Here is a 16928-nt window from a genome sequence, read left to right on the forward strand (position 1 = left end):
TTTGAGAAGGACAGGCCGTCAATATCACCCAGGGACGACGATTGCTTGTCAATGCCGATGTTCTTTCTTCCCTAATGGCGCAGTGAAAAATGTCATCATACAAGCCTTAATGGGGGACACACTTAATTGGGGTCTAACTAGGGTGGCTCCTATGTGCAGTTCACGAAGCACTCACACGTCCATTATTTTCATCTCCTAACTGATTGTGGATCAGTCGGATGAATGAGGAAAATTCATCTCATGTGGTCTGACTGCGATCCCCATCAAATCCCCCGCTGCCCTCCATCCCGCCTTGTTGGATTGAATTGTGCTTAATGCATCGTTTCCACACTCACAGGACACAACATTAGGTACACCTTCGCTAAGCTAATGCCCTCTTGGAATCACTGTTTATTATTTTTACATCAAAAGAATCATCTTTTGGGAGTGTCAGCAAGCATGGCTGAAAATGCAAAATTAAGCATGTGCATTCTAGTGAAAATGTACGAGTGGTTATCAGAGACAACGCCGATTACATCTCACACACACAACTTGGGTGTGTGACAACATTTTACTTCATTGTATGAGAGCATTTGAAGTGTGTTTTTCACTTGTGTGAAAGTGAATTACATGATATAGGTTCCACTTGGTCAATGGCTTGTGAGTGTCTTAGAAATTAGTGTGAGAGTGATTTAGCAATGTGTGAGAGCATTTCAGTGTGCATGAGAGTGTTTGAGTAGTGGGTGGGAGTGAACCAACTTTCAGTTGTGTGTGAGCATTTTCGCAGCCTATGTGAGTGTCAGGTGTGAGTAGGGTCTGGGAATGAAACGTTTTTCAGGTATGCATGAGAGGGTATCAGTAATGTATAAGAATAACACTTTCAGTAGTGTGTGTGTGTGAGTGTGAGAGCATTTCAGTAATGAGTTTGAGACAATTTCACTAAAGTGTGAGAGGGTTTTAGTAATGTGTGAGAATCTTTTAGCAATGTGTGAGAGTATTTCAGTGGCTTGACAGTGTTTCAGTAGCGTGTGAGCATTTTCCAAGTGCATATGAGTGTTGTGAGTAGGGCCTGGGAGTGAAACATTTTTCAGGTGTGCATGAGTTTCAATAATGTGTGAGAATAACACTTTTAGTAGTATGAGTGAGAGAGCATTTAGTAATAAGACGGAGACAATTTCACTATTGTGTGTGAGTGTTTTAGTAGCGTCTGCGACTACTTTATTATTATTAAGTATTTTAAGTAATGTGTGAGAGTAGTGCATGTGTGGAATGTCCAACCTGAAGTAAGTTTTTTTATTTTCTACAAATTTAATGGAATTGTTTTCATTTCATCTGAAATGGTGAAAAACAATACAAAACAATCTTTGGCAATATGACAAGTTCCAGGAGTCACACTTGTTACTATAGCGGCGGCCGGCGGGTTATTTACTAGTAGACTCTTTGTCTTCACGAGTAAGTAACTTTGGCTACTAGCAGGATAACTGGGTATAGGTTACTAGTTAGGCAAAACTGTGCCCTTGTTGACATTTGCGCACTACTGGTACTTCTCGAGACATGCTAGATGTTAAGAAGAATTTTATAATGTCACTTCAAGTAATAGTAGCGCACAGTTGTCAACTTTTTGCCTCACTAGTAACATGTAGTTGTCCTACTAGTAAGTCAAAGTGATAGCAAAGAGCGTACCAGTACTTGGGCTGATCAAATAAATGTTCAAACAGCTTTCCACATTCAACTTTGGAGCTTCAGCACCAAACCATAGTCAAGTCGTATTGTTTTTCACCCTAATATTTGTAAAATATATATATATTTTTTTTACATGGTAAAATGCAAAATAAATAAATAACCCATTTAAAACACACATCACCCAGAGTGTCTTTTTCAAGAGCAGAAAGTCACATGTTACTCCACAGGAAGGCCTGGTTGTCCAGCACGCTGGCCAGCTTACGGTTGAACGCTTGGTGGAATTCCCACAGGAAGTTGCGAGTAGACGGCAGCATGGGGCCCAGGCTCCTGTCGGCCGCACGTCGGGTATTGGACAACGGCCGCATGGCCAGCGCCGCCTCCGCCTGCTTGGACAAAGGACCTGACCAGAACGTTGAACGTATTAAAGCCAATATATCACCATATAATGTAGTGGGGCATTTTATTGATATCATAAATTAGTATTTCAATTTTCACAGAGCAGTTTCACAAAGTGCTTCTCGTAGGCAAAAATACAGAACAACTATTGTTTGTTTGTTTTCTCTCATCCTTCCTTCATGTTTTCCTTTTTTAAGAAAATCTGGTTTTTCGGTTCTGTCTTCTTTTGTATGTCTCTTGGACAGGTTGTAACTAGGGCTGGGTATAGATTCAAATTTCCTCAATCGATTCGATTTCGATTCACAAGAGTTCAGTTCAATTCGATTAAAAAAAAATCCCAATTCGATTCACTTCAATTCAATATTGATTAATTATGAAACATCAATTCTTCTTAACTATCAAAGACATGATAAAAACTCCACGAACATTAAAGTCCAAATAAAATTTTGCGCAGGCAGTAACTGATTAAATGATTTAGTTAATTAATGAAAGTAAGACGTGTCACAATCACTTTAGTTACACAAACATTGACATCAGAAAGGATGTGATGAAAGTATTTTCATAATTCTAATTCAATAATTGTGAATATAAATTAAAATGATTCTGAATTCTCTTAAAGTGCAATAAGTCAGGTCTTTCATAAAAGTAAGAAAATACGACTTACCTAAGATACCAAAAAGGCTTTTAAAAATCGTATTTTTTTAAGGATTTTATGGGAAAAAGAGATATTAAAATAATCATGAATAAAAATGTATTCGATATTGATTATTCGATTTTTTAAACACAGCCCTAGTTGTAACTGTGAATTGCTTTGCTCTAGTCCGTACTCATGAATGTGCAATAACAATTAATTTGTTTCCAATCCATTAAACACACAAAATAATTAAACAATGAATAAATGGCTTCACCCGTCAGCCCTTTTTCTTTTCGGATGTTGTGATCTAGTAAATATTGTGTTGAAGGCTGTTGTAATAATATGTCCGAAAGGAAAATAAATAAATAAAAATGAATCAAATGAAAAAATATATATATATCTAGTAGTCTCTCTAATTGATTGACAGACATTCCAGGGTTACATACCTACATTCAGAAAATCAAACACTTTCTCTATAGTCCCTTGAAGATTTGCCGCGTAGTCCTCCAGCCGCAGAACCCAAATCTGCTCCCTGTGGAACACCGTCAGCCAATCTAGCAGGAAGACAATATATATGCCCAAATTCAGCCTGACCTGTGCGGAAGCAAAATAAACACGTTATTAGTGGAGCGGCGCTAAAGGCTTTTGGTTGTGATATTAGCTTTCAAAATGTTATGACAACTTCTGAAATTTAAAACCTGAGCCTCCAGGTGCACTGACAAGTAAAACGCACCAGGGGGAATCATAGTTCAGAATTAGCCAGCAGGAAGTTTACACTAAACCCTAAAATTTTGACCACACAATGGACAACCAGAATCAAGATTTTTTTCCCCCCAAGAATTATAATTAAAATATTATCATTATGATTGCTATTATTGTTATTGTTATATGCCCTTACACTTCACTTGAAGTTATTCCATTTGATAAAATAATAATAATAATAACTATTATTATTGGCAGAGGTCTGACTGAACGGCAATTATAAAAACAAAAATCAATATTCGGCAGGCCATAATAATAATAATAATAATAATAATAATAATAATAATAATAATAATAATAATAATATAACAGTTAACATATACTGCACAACTGAGTATCGTGGAGTGATGATAAACGTTGCGTAAACGTTAAGCCGCTGACCGGCATGGAGTTTGAGAGGTTGGTGCTGTATACGCAGGATCGAAGCGACTTCTCCGACAGGCAGGACTGGAAGAGCTGCACAGACTCTACCACCTTCTGATGGAAGTCCTCGGCCGACTTGTTGGCCACCTTGAAGTACAAGTAGTCCGAGTACAACCTGGGGACGGACAATAATCTAATCTGAAGAGACTGCAGCTTTTATCGCGCAAGAGGTGCTATGGTTGTTACCTCTCTGCGGGGTCTCGTAGGATGATGATGATTTTGGCATCGGGCTGCACCTTGTGGATGAAGTCCTGGGCCAGGAAGGGTGGCTCTGACTCCTCCCTGTCGCCATGGAGATAGCTCCACGCTTGGTTGTCCCACATGGTGGAGGCACTGGCTTCACCTTTGATAGACATTGACAGCCATGCATCAAATTTAAAATAAAATGGCGCCTTGAGAAGAGACAATTTTAATTTGCTCCTGTCATGTTTCGGTTCTGTGGGGGTTGGGTTTTTGTTTTATATGGGTTTTCTTGTTGTTTTTGTCTGTGGGTGGTGTTTTTTGTCTTGTGTTCCTGGTTTCTTCCCTTGTCTCGTTATGTCTAACCACGTCCACCTGTGTGTGTGTGTGTGTGTCTTCCCTTCCCCAGGTATGTCTCATTATCGTCAGCTAACCAAGCCGTCCTTGTCACAGTTAACCAAGCCGCCCCCGTCACAGCCAAGTCACTCCACAGCAAGTCAAGTCAAGGCAAATCAGGTCCTGTCACGTCATGCTCGGTCCAGTCATGGCGACCAGTCTACTCACGTCCCCTCCAGTCATGGCGACCAGTCTACTCACGTCCCGTCCAGTCATTGCGACCAGTCCAGTCACGTTCCGTCCAGTCATAGAGACCAGCCAACTCACGTCCAGTCGTGGCAACCAGTCAATTTGTATCCCGTCCAGCCGTGGCGACCAGTCTATTTGTGCCCCGTCCAGTCACGGCGACCAGTCCACTCGCGTCCCGTCCATTCATGGCGACCAGTCCACTCGCATCCCGTCCAGTCATGTCGACCAGTCCACCCGCGCCCCGTCCAGTCATGGCGACCGGTCCACTCGCGTCCAGTCATGGTGAACAGTCCACTCGCGTCCCGTCCAGTCATGGCGAACAGTCCACTCGCGTCCCGTCCAGTCATGATTGTTTGCTCAACTTTCATTAAAGTTCCTCATATTGCACTTCATTCCTGTCTCACTGCCTTGCTTCCCCATATTTGTGTATTTGGGTCCACCATCCCTCAACCACTCACGCCCACCCTGATACTGACAGCTCTGTGTACATCATGTCAATATTGTCTTTATCATATTATATTCAGCAGCTCGGTCCAATCAAAAGCATGAAGGTCCAATTTGTGTGTATTTATTTGCATCCCTAAAAACTGATTAAATTTAAACATACTATAGATTTAAAAAAAATCTAAACAAGAAAATATATATTTTTTTTAACTAAAATAAAATGTGTGTGTGTTTTAAATATTGCCCTTTCAAGGACGATATTTGATGACTTGAGCTAAAAAAGGATGTCATTCACTTCACAATAATGTGACTTCTCCATGCCCATCGGACACAACCCCATTAACAATAACTGAAAAATAACAATCTCAAATTGTTGAAAACAATGAGGAATTTAGACTTGTTTCCTGGAACTTTAATGAGTAGGCTACCCTTTGAAGAGTCATCTTGAGAATAAAGCCATTTTTATTGATTCAAAAGTTGGACGGTTTTGAGTCAACCCGACGCATCCCACATGCACGGAACATTCAATCCACAGCGAGCTGTTCCGCTGTAACCGCAAAATATTCACAATTTAATATGATTGTATTTCCATCTGTTTGCATCTGAGCCTCTTGAGAGGAATCGAGTAAAAAATGAGCAATGAACTCACAGTGAAATCTGAGAGTAGTAGGCCTACGTACATAGCCGATGCAGCACACACACGCCCACTTTCACATGTGTTCACCTGTTATGAGCTGCGTGAGGTGGTGTTGGTCACCGGGGGAGTTTCCAGCACTTGATTCTTGGATGTTGTATGCAGCCAAGTCAAACAGGTCCAGGTAATCTTCCACAGGGAAACTTTCCTGGAAGCCATCTTTGAAGCGGATGTAACCTGGATGGATGGCACCAAAAAGCCCCCCCCAAAAAGACATCAACGTATAGACAGCCTGACCAATGAAATTAGTCTAAAAGCTTCCATAAAACAACTTAAATGTATTCTGAGGAAGGGAATTAATAGTCAGCCCTTTTTCTTTTCGGATGTATGTCCGAAAGGAAAAATTAATGAATAAAAACAGACAAAATTGAGTTAAAATTAAAAAGATGTACTTTACTGTAAAAAGAAAAGAAAAAAAGTGTGATATTGATTTGTGTTGAGGTCATTTTCTGCCACTAGATGGCATTATTGCATTTGTAAGACGTTGGTGACAACTTAGTACATTTTTTCTTTTCACCTTAAGAGCTATCTAATCTTTAATATGATATAACTTGTGAAATTCTGCAAATTTTTTAAATTGTAAAATACAACTTGACCCCAGTCTCCACAAATAAAATTTTGACATGGGTGTGTCTGCTGCGTTGCGACTGGAATTCCCCCAGTACAGGCTTTCCAAGTAAGGGGCGGTCATTAATCACGCGTAAAAAAAAAATTGTGCCATTAAAAGGAACTTTAAATTAACTCTAATTTAACACACTAATTTTGACACCCTATAGTTAAAACATTTTCAGGTACTTTATTACTATTTTTCCACACAAGTACTATATCCATACTTCTACTTAAGTACACAATTGCGCTATCTTTGGCGACCCGTGGTGCCTCACCAAATCGTTTCCTGGTCCACCAGTGTGGTTCCTTCATGATGTTAAACTTAACGTCGGGATGCAGCAGCAGCCTGTGGAACAAGTCGGTGGTGCCGCACTTGGGTTGCCCGATGATGTAGAAGTAAGGCAAGCAGCGCATGCGCGAGAACCCGCCGTCGTCACGCTGGTGCGGGCGCTGCCGGAAGGCGGATGCCAGGCGGTCGCATATGATCTTGAAGTTCTTGGAGCGCATCGCAAACAGGTTCCCTCCGTACGGATCTCGACTCTTTTCCATGGGAAAGTCCTCGTACCAGCACGGGCTTTTGACGCCTGGCAGGAAGTGATGAGGAATTGCAGAGAACAACTGCGGACATAGAAGTAGATCAATCAAATAGATGGATTTTGAATCAGTAGAAAATAGAATTAGATCCATCATAAATCATTAAATTGGTGCATATATTTAAATTAAATAGAAAATATGATTAAATATAATATATACCATATTAAAATTACCATTTATACAATTTAAAATAATATAAACATTATTATATTATAATAATAACATTTTGACAGATACATTTTTCACGTCAATTTTGTAAAAGCTGTTAAAAATTGTGACCCTGTCTGGAGACCAAACTCTCCCTTGAAACGCTACTTCGAAGCCCTGACGCCTTTGAAACCCGAGGTCACATATTCTGACCGCTGAATTTTTCAACTCAATGTTGTAAATTTTGTAACAGCTGTTAAAAATTGTTAACCTGCCTGGAAGCCAATAGCTCCCTTGAAACCCTACTTTGAAACCCTGATACCTTTAAAACTAACATCACACATTCTGACGGCTGAATTTTTCATCTACAGTTTGCAACAGCTGTTAAAGATCATGACCCTGCCTGGAAGCCAGACTCTCACAAGGCCTTTCCCCTTGCTGCACTGTAGTTGTTTACGGAGAAGATGTGATGCTTCACTTCCTTTCCTTTACCTGTTTTGTAAGGGAACTCTGTGCATCTCTGTTACATCCCTATCAAACTCAACAGGAACATTTTTGACGGAATACTCACATGATAGTCCGTCCCGATGATGTCCTTCTCATCAGGAACTCTCCGAGGTGGGTACTCCAGTTTGGACTGTATCAACTTTGCCAACTGCTTCATGTCTATGGACGTCCTTTTCCTTTCCACTGCCGAAGCCGCTGCTGCTGCTGCTGTGGCATTGGTCAGGACATCGGCAGTTTTAAAGTGATATGGCGAGGGCGTCAACAGGAGTCCTTTCTTGTCCCACATCAGGACGTAAGAGGCCAAAATGAGGAAGGTCAGAGTCAGACCAAAAAGGAAGACCACCGCTTGGACTTTGGAGAAGCTCCCCAGGGTCACCCTGGACCATTTCAGACACACATTTGCATACAAGTGCGCGGGCCTGATGTCCGTATAGCTCCTGATCGATGCATTTCCGTAATGTTCAACCATAGGTGAAATGTGGGGGTCCGACTGGGTGGTTCTGCCATACTTGTACCCCAACATGCTAACATGAAGCAAGCATGTGGAGGGAGGAGCTCATTGATACTTCACGTCTTCGACTTTCTGCAAAATTAAAACACTTGTTAGAGCAAAGGAAAATGTAGTTTTATTATTTATTCTCCCACGGAGGCGCTGCGTGTCAGTGTGAAGCTTCCTAATTTTAGCTACACAGTGCGCGCACGTGTGTGTGGTCGTTTGAACATAAAAGACCAGCGCTCGAGGTCAGAATAACAGTTACGCTGTAATTCAACACTGAAAACAAAACAGGAATTCTCTGCGGACTCAAAGGAGCCGCGCCATACCTTTATTTTGTTAACCCTATGAGGATCATTGTGGAGCTCATGAATGAACACACTTCGCATATTGACACAGGTGGAGCAGCAGGAAAAGTAAGAACGCAGCAATTATAACAGCGCTTGGAGCGTACATGGACGTGCAACAGAGCCAAAACACTTTAGCAACACTTGATTGGGCAACTTATTTCTTTGCCTGTCATTGCGCAGCTGAGAAGTGTTGGATGCCAGCCAGGAAAACATGACATCACTTAGCATGTTAGCAGTTATGTACATTATTACGTATTGGCCAATCAGTTAAGAAAACAAGCGCACCTCACGAACGTGCTCCCACTGCAAAGGGAAAAGGTGACTAGAAAGCTACCATCAAAATTGATTAGATAGACAATTATTCGCAAATTACCGTCGACGTTTGCTTTTAAATAGGGCTGTCAAATGTCAAAATTAGTATGTTAATTTTCAAAAGAAAGATTAGAGTCTCTTCTTTCATCAGGAAAAAAGTACATTTCTATCTGTTTCTAAAAGTATTCTAATTCTAAAGGTATTCTAAAAGTTTTTCGTTTTGCAGCAATTAGCATTAGGATATAGTTTAAAACAGTTTAAAACAGTGGAGGAAAGAGCTTTTTGCAACATGGCCCTGGTTGATCTCTTATATTCTGCTGCCAGCTGCTGGCCGGTTTTGCAGTCTCTTCAGTTCAGAGACTGCATCAAAGCCTTCTGTATGCTCTAGCATAAAAAATATGAAAAAACTTATAAATACGTCTTTGGGATCATGATAATATTTAAAATGGGAGCAAATGAGTTAATGACCACCCTTTAATTGGAAAGCCTGTAACTCTGGGAATTCCAGTCGCAACAAAGATTCAGCAGTAATAAATGTAATAATAATATATTTGTGGATACCGGGGTCAAATTGTACTTAACAATTTAAAAAAAATTGCAGAATTTCACAAGTTACTTCATGTTAAACATTAGATAGCTCTTAATATGAAAAGAAAAATGCACTGAACTGTCACCAACGTCCTACAAATGCAATTATGCCATCTAGTGGCAGTAAAATGACCTCAACACAAATCAATATCACACTCGTTTTTTTACAGTACAGTACATCTTTTTAATTTTAACTCAATTTTATGAATTATGAAATTACTGTATCATGTCTAAAGATGCAGCCATATATCTATTAGTTTACATTTTTGTTGTTAATAGTATGAAAAGTGATTGTATATTTTATTGTACATTTAAAACAGATATAACATTTTTGTGAGTTAACTATTGAAGTCATGCGACTAATTACGATTAAAAATGTTGATTGCCTGTTAAAAAAAAAAAATTCTAACACCTGACACCCCTACTTTTAAACAAAGGTGCTTTGACACCTATACAGTGAACCCTTATTTATCACGGGGGATATGTTCCAGACCCACCTGCAAGATGTAAAAATCTGCAAAATACAAAAAAAATATTAGATTTTTTATATTATTTGAGTGCCTTGTCGACCACGAACTTGTAGAATCTATAGGCAATTATAAACCATTCTCGCGTGTTCATTTAGACAAGGATTATTGCTATTGATGGCAGGTTTCCGTCTCTACCAAAAACAAAGACGCTCACAGCGTATCACGTCTGGAAAGTGCTGTGAACTCTCACCAACCCAAAGACATTTTAGTAGGCGAAAACTTGTGATGAGTGATGTCAGCTTTGGTTTTGGCTTGTTTTAATAAAGTCTACGCGAGTGCCAACAGGCAGAATGTGTGAGAAAAAAAAGGTCATGTGTTCCAATAAAACAGCTCAGAGCCTTCTCAGGCATTTTGAAGGGGCGCAAAGTAAGCCACCTTACTTGATCGCGCTCGCGTTATCGTTCTTGTTCAAGGAAATTTTCGCCTGTAGCGGTGCATTTAATTCACTCAAAAGCTAAAAAGTTTGAGTCATTCTTGTCAGATTGTCCGCTGCTGCTTGTGGAAACGACCTCAATTTCTATACTCTGCTTCTTGAGCTCATCGTGTTCTGTTTCGCTTCAGCATTATAACATGCACTCTGCATCAAACTCCTACAAACGCCAGGGTCCCTTCTGTGACAATGCGCAGGTGCAAGACTCTCACGGGACGTATTACATCTCCATGTTTATAGCCGCGTAAATACAGCGTGGCCTCCTGCGAGTGTGACTTGGCTACGACTCAGCAATGGGAAGAGAAAGCACAGCCACGTAAGGGAGTTAAACATTGTTTACATTTGAAGTATGGGTATGCACATACGGCAATGACGATTGTTAAAACACTATGCATCTGCTTGGACGGCAACGTGAAGGAATCACGACTGTAGCTGGTCGAAACAATGGCAGCGCGCTAACAGACTGAGTATCAAATGTAAAATTTCCATTTTTGGGGAATTCTCATCTCTGATTTTGTCATTGATGAATGACGACCGCATCCCAGGAATCTGACCTCTTATAATCTGTTTAACAAACGCGCTCAAACAAAAACAAGGCACTTCAAAAAACAAAAACAAAAAAAGCTGAAAGTAATGTTAAACCTCTTGTATAAATATGACATCTGTCTCGGAAAGCCGTCCTTGCCATATGGATCACAGATGTGCTCCAGTGTGTATTTGCACACGCGTGTAGGTGTGTATGTTCTTTAACGGCTCTTTAAAGCCAATGTGACATTAATAACAAGCAGAGAGCAGCTGAAGATGTGTCCTACTGTGCGGCGTGTAAGGAAGAGGCGGTGTAATTGCAGGTAAAAGAGGGTCATTCGGGTTTATTACCACTATTTTGGGAGACAAATGGAGCGTTATTCTAAACCACTTTATACGGAGAAAATGGGGGGGGAGCGTTTAATGTTGGTATGAAGGTCTCATAGTGAAAGAAAACTGCTGCCAAGTGGTCTCTCCTGCTAAATAATAAAAATAAGAAAATATATCCATCCAGCTTCTCCGTATGGCTGCATATGGGTTTTCGTGAAAATAAAGGCTCAATTACTTACACATTAGCATCACCTCAAGGCCCCCCCAACACTGCTTCTGGCAACTGGTCACGGGTATTTTTCTGTGGAAAAAAATGGTAAGGTATCAACTATTTAACTCATTCACTCCCAGCCATTTTCACTGAAGCAACCCCCTTCGCTCTGGATTTGGACTGATTTTGCAAGTCATTTCTATCTATTTCCGTGTTGCAGCAATTAGCATTAGAATATAGCTAGGTTTCATCATTATTCACAAATCTGTTTAAAACAGTGGGGCGAAGAGCTTTTTGCAACATGGCTCTGGTTGATCTCTTATACTCTGCTGCAACCTACTGGCCATTTTTGTAATAACTACCATTGCTTCAAGCGTTATTTTCAGTTCAGAGGCTGCATCAAAGCCTTTTGTATGCTCTCGCATAAATAAATAAAACATTTAAAAACGTATAAATATGTTTTTGGGACCATGGGAATATTTTAAATAGATTGTTACGTATTTATACGTTTTTGGGAGCAAATGAGATAAATAGACTAGGAAAATTAAAGTAGTCTTCCTCACGTTTCTTTCTCCTTATATTAAAGTAGGCAAAGTTTACCTAACTTGCACATGCACATTTCGACAGAATGTTTTATTTTTCCCAGTAACTTCTTGCTAGGCAGATTTTCACGGGGCACAAGATCGTACAATCTAAGGCCAATAACACATAAATGTTCAGAATGCTTTTTCAATTATTTGGAATTTTGGGGTAGAGGTGCTGCCCGACCGGAAATTAAGAGCTTTGGTCACAGAACAAATTAAACTCCTATGGTAAGGTACCACTGTAACTGTTTTAAAATATTACCAAGTCCATGTCATCCAACCATCCATCTATATTAATTAAGAATTCAGTTGATGTGTGTGGAATGTTAAAGATGAACTTCCATGGATTTAGTGCCAAACAGGTATGTGAACTACTACAGCTCTTTCAATAACTTCTCCATTTTGTGTTTGAATGTAAAAGTGGTGCTGGTGCTTGAACCTGGCACATGCCCGTTCTTGGTTTCAACTCAACTCACACTTGATTATGTTAACAAAACAAAAAAAACTGTCAACGCTCTCAGACATGCGAGTTGAATGAAATCCAATGTGCGCACATGACATGTACTAGCTTGATCCCGCTTACGTCCTCAGATTCTATCGTGAGTCATTTCCTGCTCAGTCTCTTGAAGAGACAACCTAACGTTTGCGAATGCACTAAGCGCCTTGAATAAAGTTGATGATATTGAGAAATATTTATTTTTCTAAAGCAGACGGAGAAGTAATGGAGTCCGTGCAGTCAGTATGAACAGATCGAACTTATGGCGTGCGGTTTTAAGACTGTGGAAAGTTCTCATTTGTCATGGTGTAATTCATGCAATGTCAATCAAAAAAAAAAAAATCAGATTGAATGAGCTTGAGTTGAAAAACATACTGGATGGGGCCTTCCTTAAAACAAGAATTAGCAATAACATTTGAAATACCGTCACATGGAATCGAAAAAGAATTCCAGGGAAAGTCATTAGCCATCGGGAAAATCAAAAAAAAAAAAGAGAAGACACTTGGCCTGGCTGCCAGAACACGTGAGCATAACGCCGTCCTCCCACATTCCCGATGCTACAAAAAAAGTATTCTCTGTAGCTTGTACTGGATCAAGACTTTCAAGTCTAAATAGCCAGATAGCGCTCTCTCATCCTCCTTCTCATATTTTGAGCATTACCTCAAGAATTGAGGTTGCCAAGAGAAGCATGGTTTTCACATCTCGGGAAGTTCTTCCACTATTTCAAGGTGATAGGCGGGGGCTTGGTGGGACAAGTCTTCCTGCCCAGCAGACCAAATAAACCACAAGGCAGCAGAGGGAGGTTCGAATTGGGTGTTTGCAATTGTGGTGCGTTAACATAACATTTGCATCTGCTTACCTTGGTGAATAAAACATTATTTCCACTAGGCTGTACATTTTGGGGGTGACTGATAGTGTAGTGTGCATGCGCCTGACTACGATGCATGCAGCAGGGGTTTAGTTCCCACTTAGTGAAGGCGTGAATGTGATAAAAGTTATAAAGGATAACTAGTAATAACCACATTGGACTAGTTTTAGTGCCAACTAGAGATAGAACAGAATATTGATATCAAGATGTATATACTGCATTAAAACAGCGGTATCGGAATCGATACCATTATTTTTGACGCTAATATAGGACTTTTGAATGCTCTGAACCAATGGCAAGGCAGCTTTTTCATGTTGAAAAAAAATGCCCCTAGCTATCGGTACGGCATCGGCCGATACTGCAAAACTGGGTATCAGAATCGGTATTGGCGGCCAACAAGTGGTATCAGAACAACACTAGTATCGATACACCATCAGGGTTTTTCCTGGCTCAAATTGAGGCAGAGGTGGTATAATCCTGACTATGATGGGTGACTACCGATACAAGGTATCCGTGCCAATATCAGTCTTATTTTAAGGTATCGGTACTCACGGCGGTGGCCGATACTATTATCAGCCGCTTTACGATCAGGGACAAGAAATGAGAAATTATATGAATACAAGGTTGCCAATTAACTTCATGCCATTTCAAGGAAAAGTAATATACTATTAGGATATATAGGTATTTTATCTGTCATTTATGGGTGTGTATCGGTATTTGGTATCAGTAGCAGTGACTACTCAAGAGTTGCATATCGGTCGGAAAAAAAGTGGTATCGAACATCCCTAATCCTAACCATGACGTGCATATATTCTGTAAATTCAACTGACTCGCTTTCATTTTTTACAGACAACATATAATAATTCCATGTTTCAATAATAAGAATAATAGTTCCAATAAGAGTATGACTATTATCATGTTGAAGCATTCATTTCTTATCATTCAGGTTGGAGGTGGTGAGCAAATAAGGTGGAGGTGGCCGCCTCTGAATTTTGTATACAGGAAGTTGTGCTTGACTTTTTAAAGTTTAAAGTTTGAAGCTTGACAGTGATATTGTTTTCCCTCCACATAGACTAGATGCACTGTAGTAAAACATACTTGTATTTATTTATGTATTGCTCTTTACCACTATCCTACCAAGGGTACTCACTTTTGATCAATTACGGGAATACCACATCACCATAATACAATTTGATCACGGTTATGGTCTATTTGAAATTCAAGGAATCCGCCACTGTAACTTGTCCAACACTCAAATCTAAACATGCCGTGCTAGAACAAACAGAAAAACAATCAGAAGTGCAAACTGTCGCCCGCGTGAACAGGAATATTTATGTTGTTATCTGTTCACTGCAAACCGCATGCCGCAATGTTTGCAGTTCACTCTCCGCTAGGACAACATGTAATAACGTTGACACTGTGCAGCTGTTTAATGAGCTGAGGGTTATCTTTGAGGATTACAACTCAACACACACTCATTTCAAGAGCTTCTGCCAACATTTAAGGATTTCTAATCTCACAACTGGCAAGCAATGTTAAATAGTTGTGTGTGTTTTTGTTTGTTTGTCCTTTAGTACAGTTTGTGGGGGGTTTCAAATCTGAACCGAACATTGAATGGAGAAAACCTGCAAATAGTGAGGGGTCACCCAAACAATGATTATAAATGACTATATCGATAGTGTTAGAATTTTTTTTTTCTTTTTCCCGTGTTCACAATGTTGATTATCAAACTCAGACAATGAGATCGGTGAAATCAGGATTTATTTTACATAAGCTTATGGACACATGGAGTTGCAGCCAAACGCCGCCATTTTCCCCCGCATGTGTGTCGTTTTTCACCTGAGCAAATCACCGGTATCCTCCCCTGATTCTTCAAACCCCTCCCCGTCTTCTTCGTCCAATCCTCAGCCGTTCTTCTCCTTCCCAGACAGTCACATGATACATCAATACACTCACCAAACTTCCCCCTCCTACAATTATGTTTTGCAAAGATCAGATAAGAATTTGAGTTTGTTTTTCAAAGCACACCTGCTGATGCCTAGTTTAAACGGAGATCTAATTAACACATTCGCTCTGCTCTCAGTACTGTGAAGAGAAAAAAACCCTCTTGCTCAACTGGTTTTGTAAAGACTAAGGAATCTATTTAACCCATCACCTTAAATTCCTCCACAGAGACATACTGAGTACATTGTGTCCACTTCTAAATAGTAATATTATAAATCAAACAGTTATAATTAATTCATTCATTTCAATAGCTTGAAGAAAAAAAAACTTCATATTGAGAATATGACGCTGATAAAACATGTTTACAGTCATATTTGTTTATATATTTTATACAGATTAACTATCAAATTAATGAGTATCCCACAATTCTTAAAACTGTTGTTTTGGGAATAGTTTCCTTTATTTACTATAGTTATGATTAAGCACTATGAACTCTGCCTGGCAACAAGTGATAGTTTTGACTTGGAAAAACATTCTTTACAGAAAACTCTTGATAAAAGTTGGTGTTGACTTAATAGATGCAATATTATTTCGGTTGTGGAATTGTTATAATGAATAAGAAATGCTATTTAAAAAGAACAAAAACCAATACAGCAAGACTAGAGTATTTTATTTACCATGCCTTGTCTACATGCCCCCCCCCCCCCATTTTAGAAGGCCACAAGCACTAGTTACTATTATCTACAGGCTACTGTAACCATTTCAGATTAAGTCATATTAGCTTTCCATCATTCCATTTTATTAAAAAAAACAAAAAAACTAAACAATACTCACAGTTAAATTAAGCAGCTTGTCGTCGTCTCATTCGCAGCTCGCCAGACATGATCAATCTATCACACGATCGATGCTAATTCCAATGAGAGAAAAGAGCACGGGACAGGTGTCCGTCTGCCTGTGTGGGATAGAAAAGAGCACGGAGCGGACTGTGCTCATGGTCGGCTTGAGCAGCACAAATGAGAGAGTTTCCACTGCCTCCACCTGACTGCTGGAGAGAGGGGAGGTGCACCAACGAGCAAATCTGACTACACTCATCACATTACTAATCCTCCGCTACCGATGCGGGATCGATTAGGTGTGGCCTGTTTTTACCCACAATTCACCGCGCGGCTCGAAGAATTTTGGCGGCAAGGTGAGTTATGAGTGTCGCGTTTGACTTGTTTTGTTTGTTCTGTGCTCATAAACTACACGCATAAAATGGATGCCACTTGCTTCAAACGGAGATTTTGTATTATAATTTTGCCCTCGTTCATGGGCAAATGAAAGCTTTGTACAAGTGAAAACGAATTGGCCGTTTCATTAGGGACACCTGGCTAAGTAATTTGCTTCTTGAAAATGTTCAGTTCAATTGTACTTTGCTGTGGTGCCTCTATTGTTTGATTAACCACTACAACAACAACACAACATAAATTGCCTGTTTGTTTAGTCCCTGTTATCGCGAAATGTTATGAAGCAACTCTTGTTTCCATCTTCAATGCGACATGGGAGCGACTACTGGAACTGGCATTTTGTTTTCATGATAATTGGTTGCGCGATCCACTCTGCACGACAGTTATGTATAGACTAAACATTA

General features: G+C 39.9%; 1 protein-coding gene and 1 long non-coding RNA gene across 4 annotated transcripts in view; one reads left to right on the forward strand and one right to left on the reverse strand.

The window, feature by feature from the left end:
- Window positions 1-437: 437 nt before the first annotated feature.
- Window positions 438-16376, reverse strand: LOC147163531 (carbohydrate sulfotransferase 15-like). Of its 2 annotated transcripts, XM_086093045.1 has the most exons (10): window positions 16133-16376; window positions 15194-15273; window positions 11435-11496; window positions 7702-8220; window positions 6665-7007; window positions 5811-5957; window positions 4064-4220; window positions 3836-3992; window positions 3139-3286; window positions 438-2062 (listed from the first exon to the last, which is right to left on the reverse strand). In XM_086093045.1, the coding sequence occupies exons 4-10, from the start codon at window positions 8158-8160 to the stop codon at window positions 1872-1874; spliced, it is 1602 nt and encodes a 533-aa protein (XP_085949171.1). In that variant the 5' UTR covers window positions 8161-8220; window positions 11435-11496; window positions 15194-15273; window positions 16133-16376; the 3' UTR covers window positions 438-1871. The 2 variants fall into 2 exon arrangements, with proteins under 2 accessions (XP_085949171.1, XP_085949170.1); XM_086093044.1 differs by lacking the exon at window positions 15194-15273.
- Window positions 16357-16928, forward strand: part of LOC147163532 (uncharacterized) — a 39733-nt gene continuing 39161 nt past the window's right edge. Inside the window, exon 1 of one of the 2 annotated variants that reach the window (XR_015096886.1) lies at window positions 16357-16487. This is a non-coding gene — a long non-coding RNA (uncharacterized LOC147163532). Of the gene's footprint in view, window positions 16488-16511; window positions 16673-16928 lie in introns of those variants that run through there. The other variant, XR_015096887.1, reaches the window with a different exon arrangement.

The sequence above is a fragment of the Leptonotus elevatus genome, chromosome 13, assembly GCF_054856555.1.
Source record: "Leptonotus elevatus isolate MCC_2025b chromosome 13, RoL_Lele_1.0, whole genome shotgun sequence".
NCBI lineage: Eukaryota > Metazoa > Chordata > Actinopteri > Syngnathiformes > Syngnathidae > Leptonotus > Leptonotus elevatus.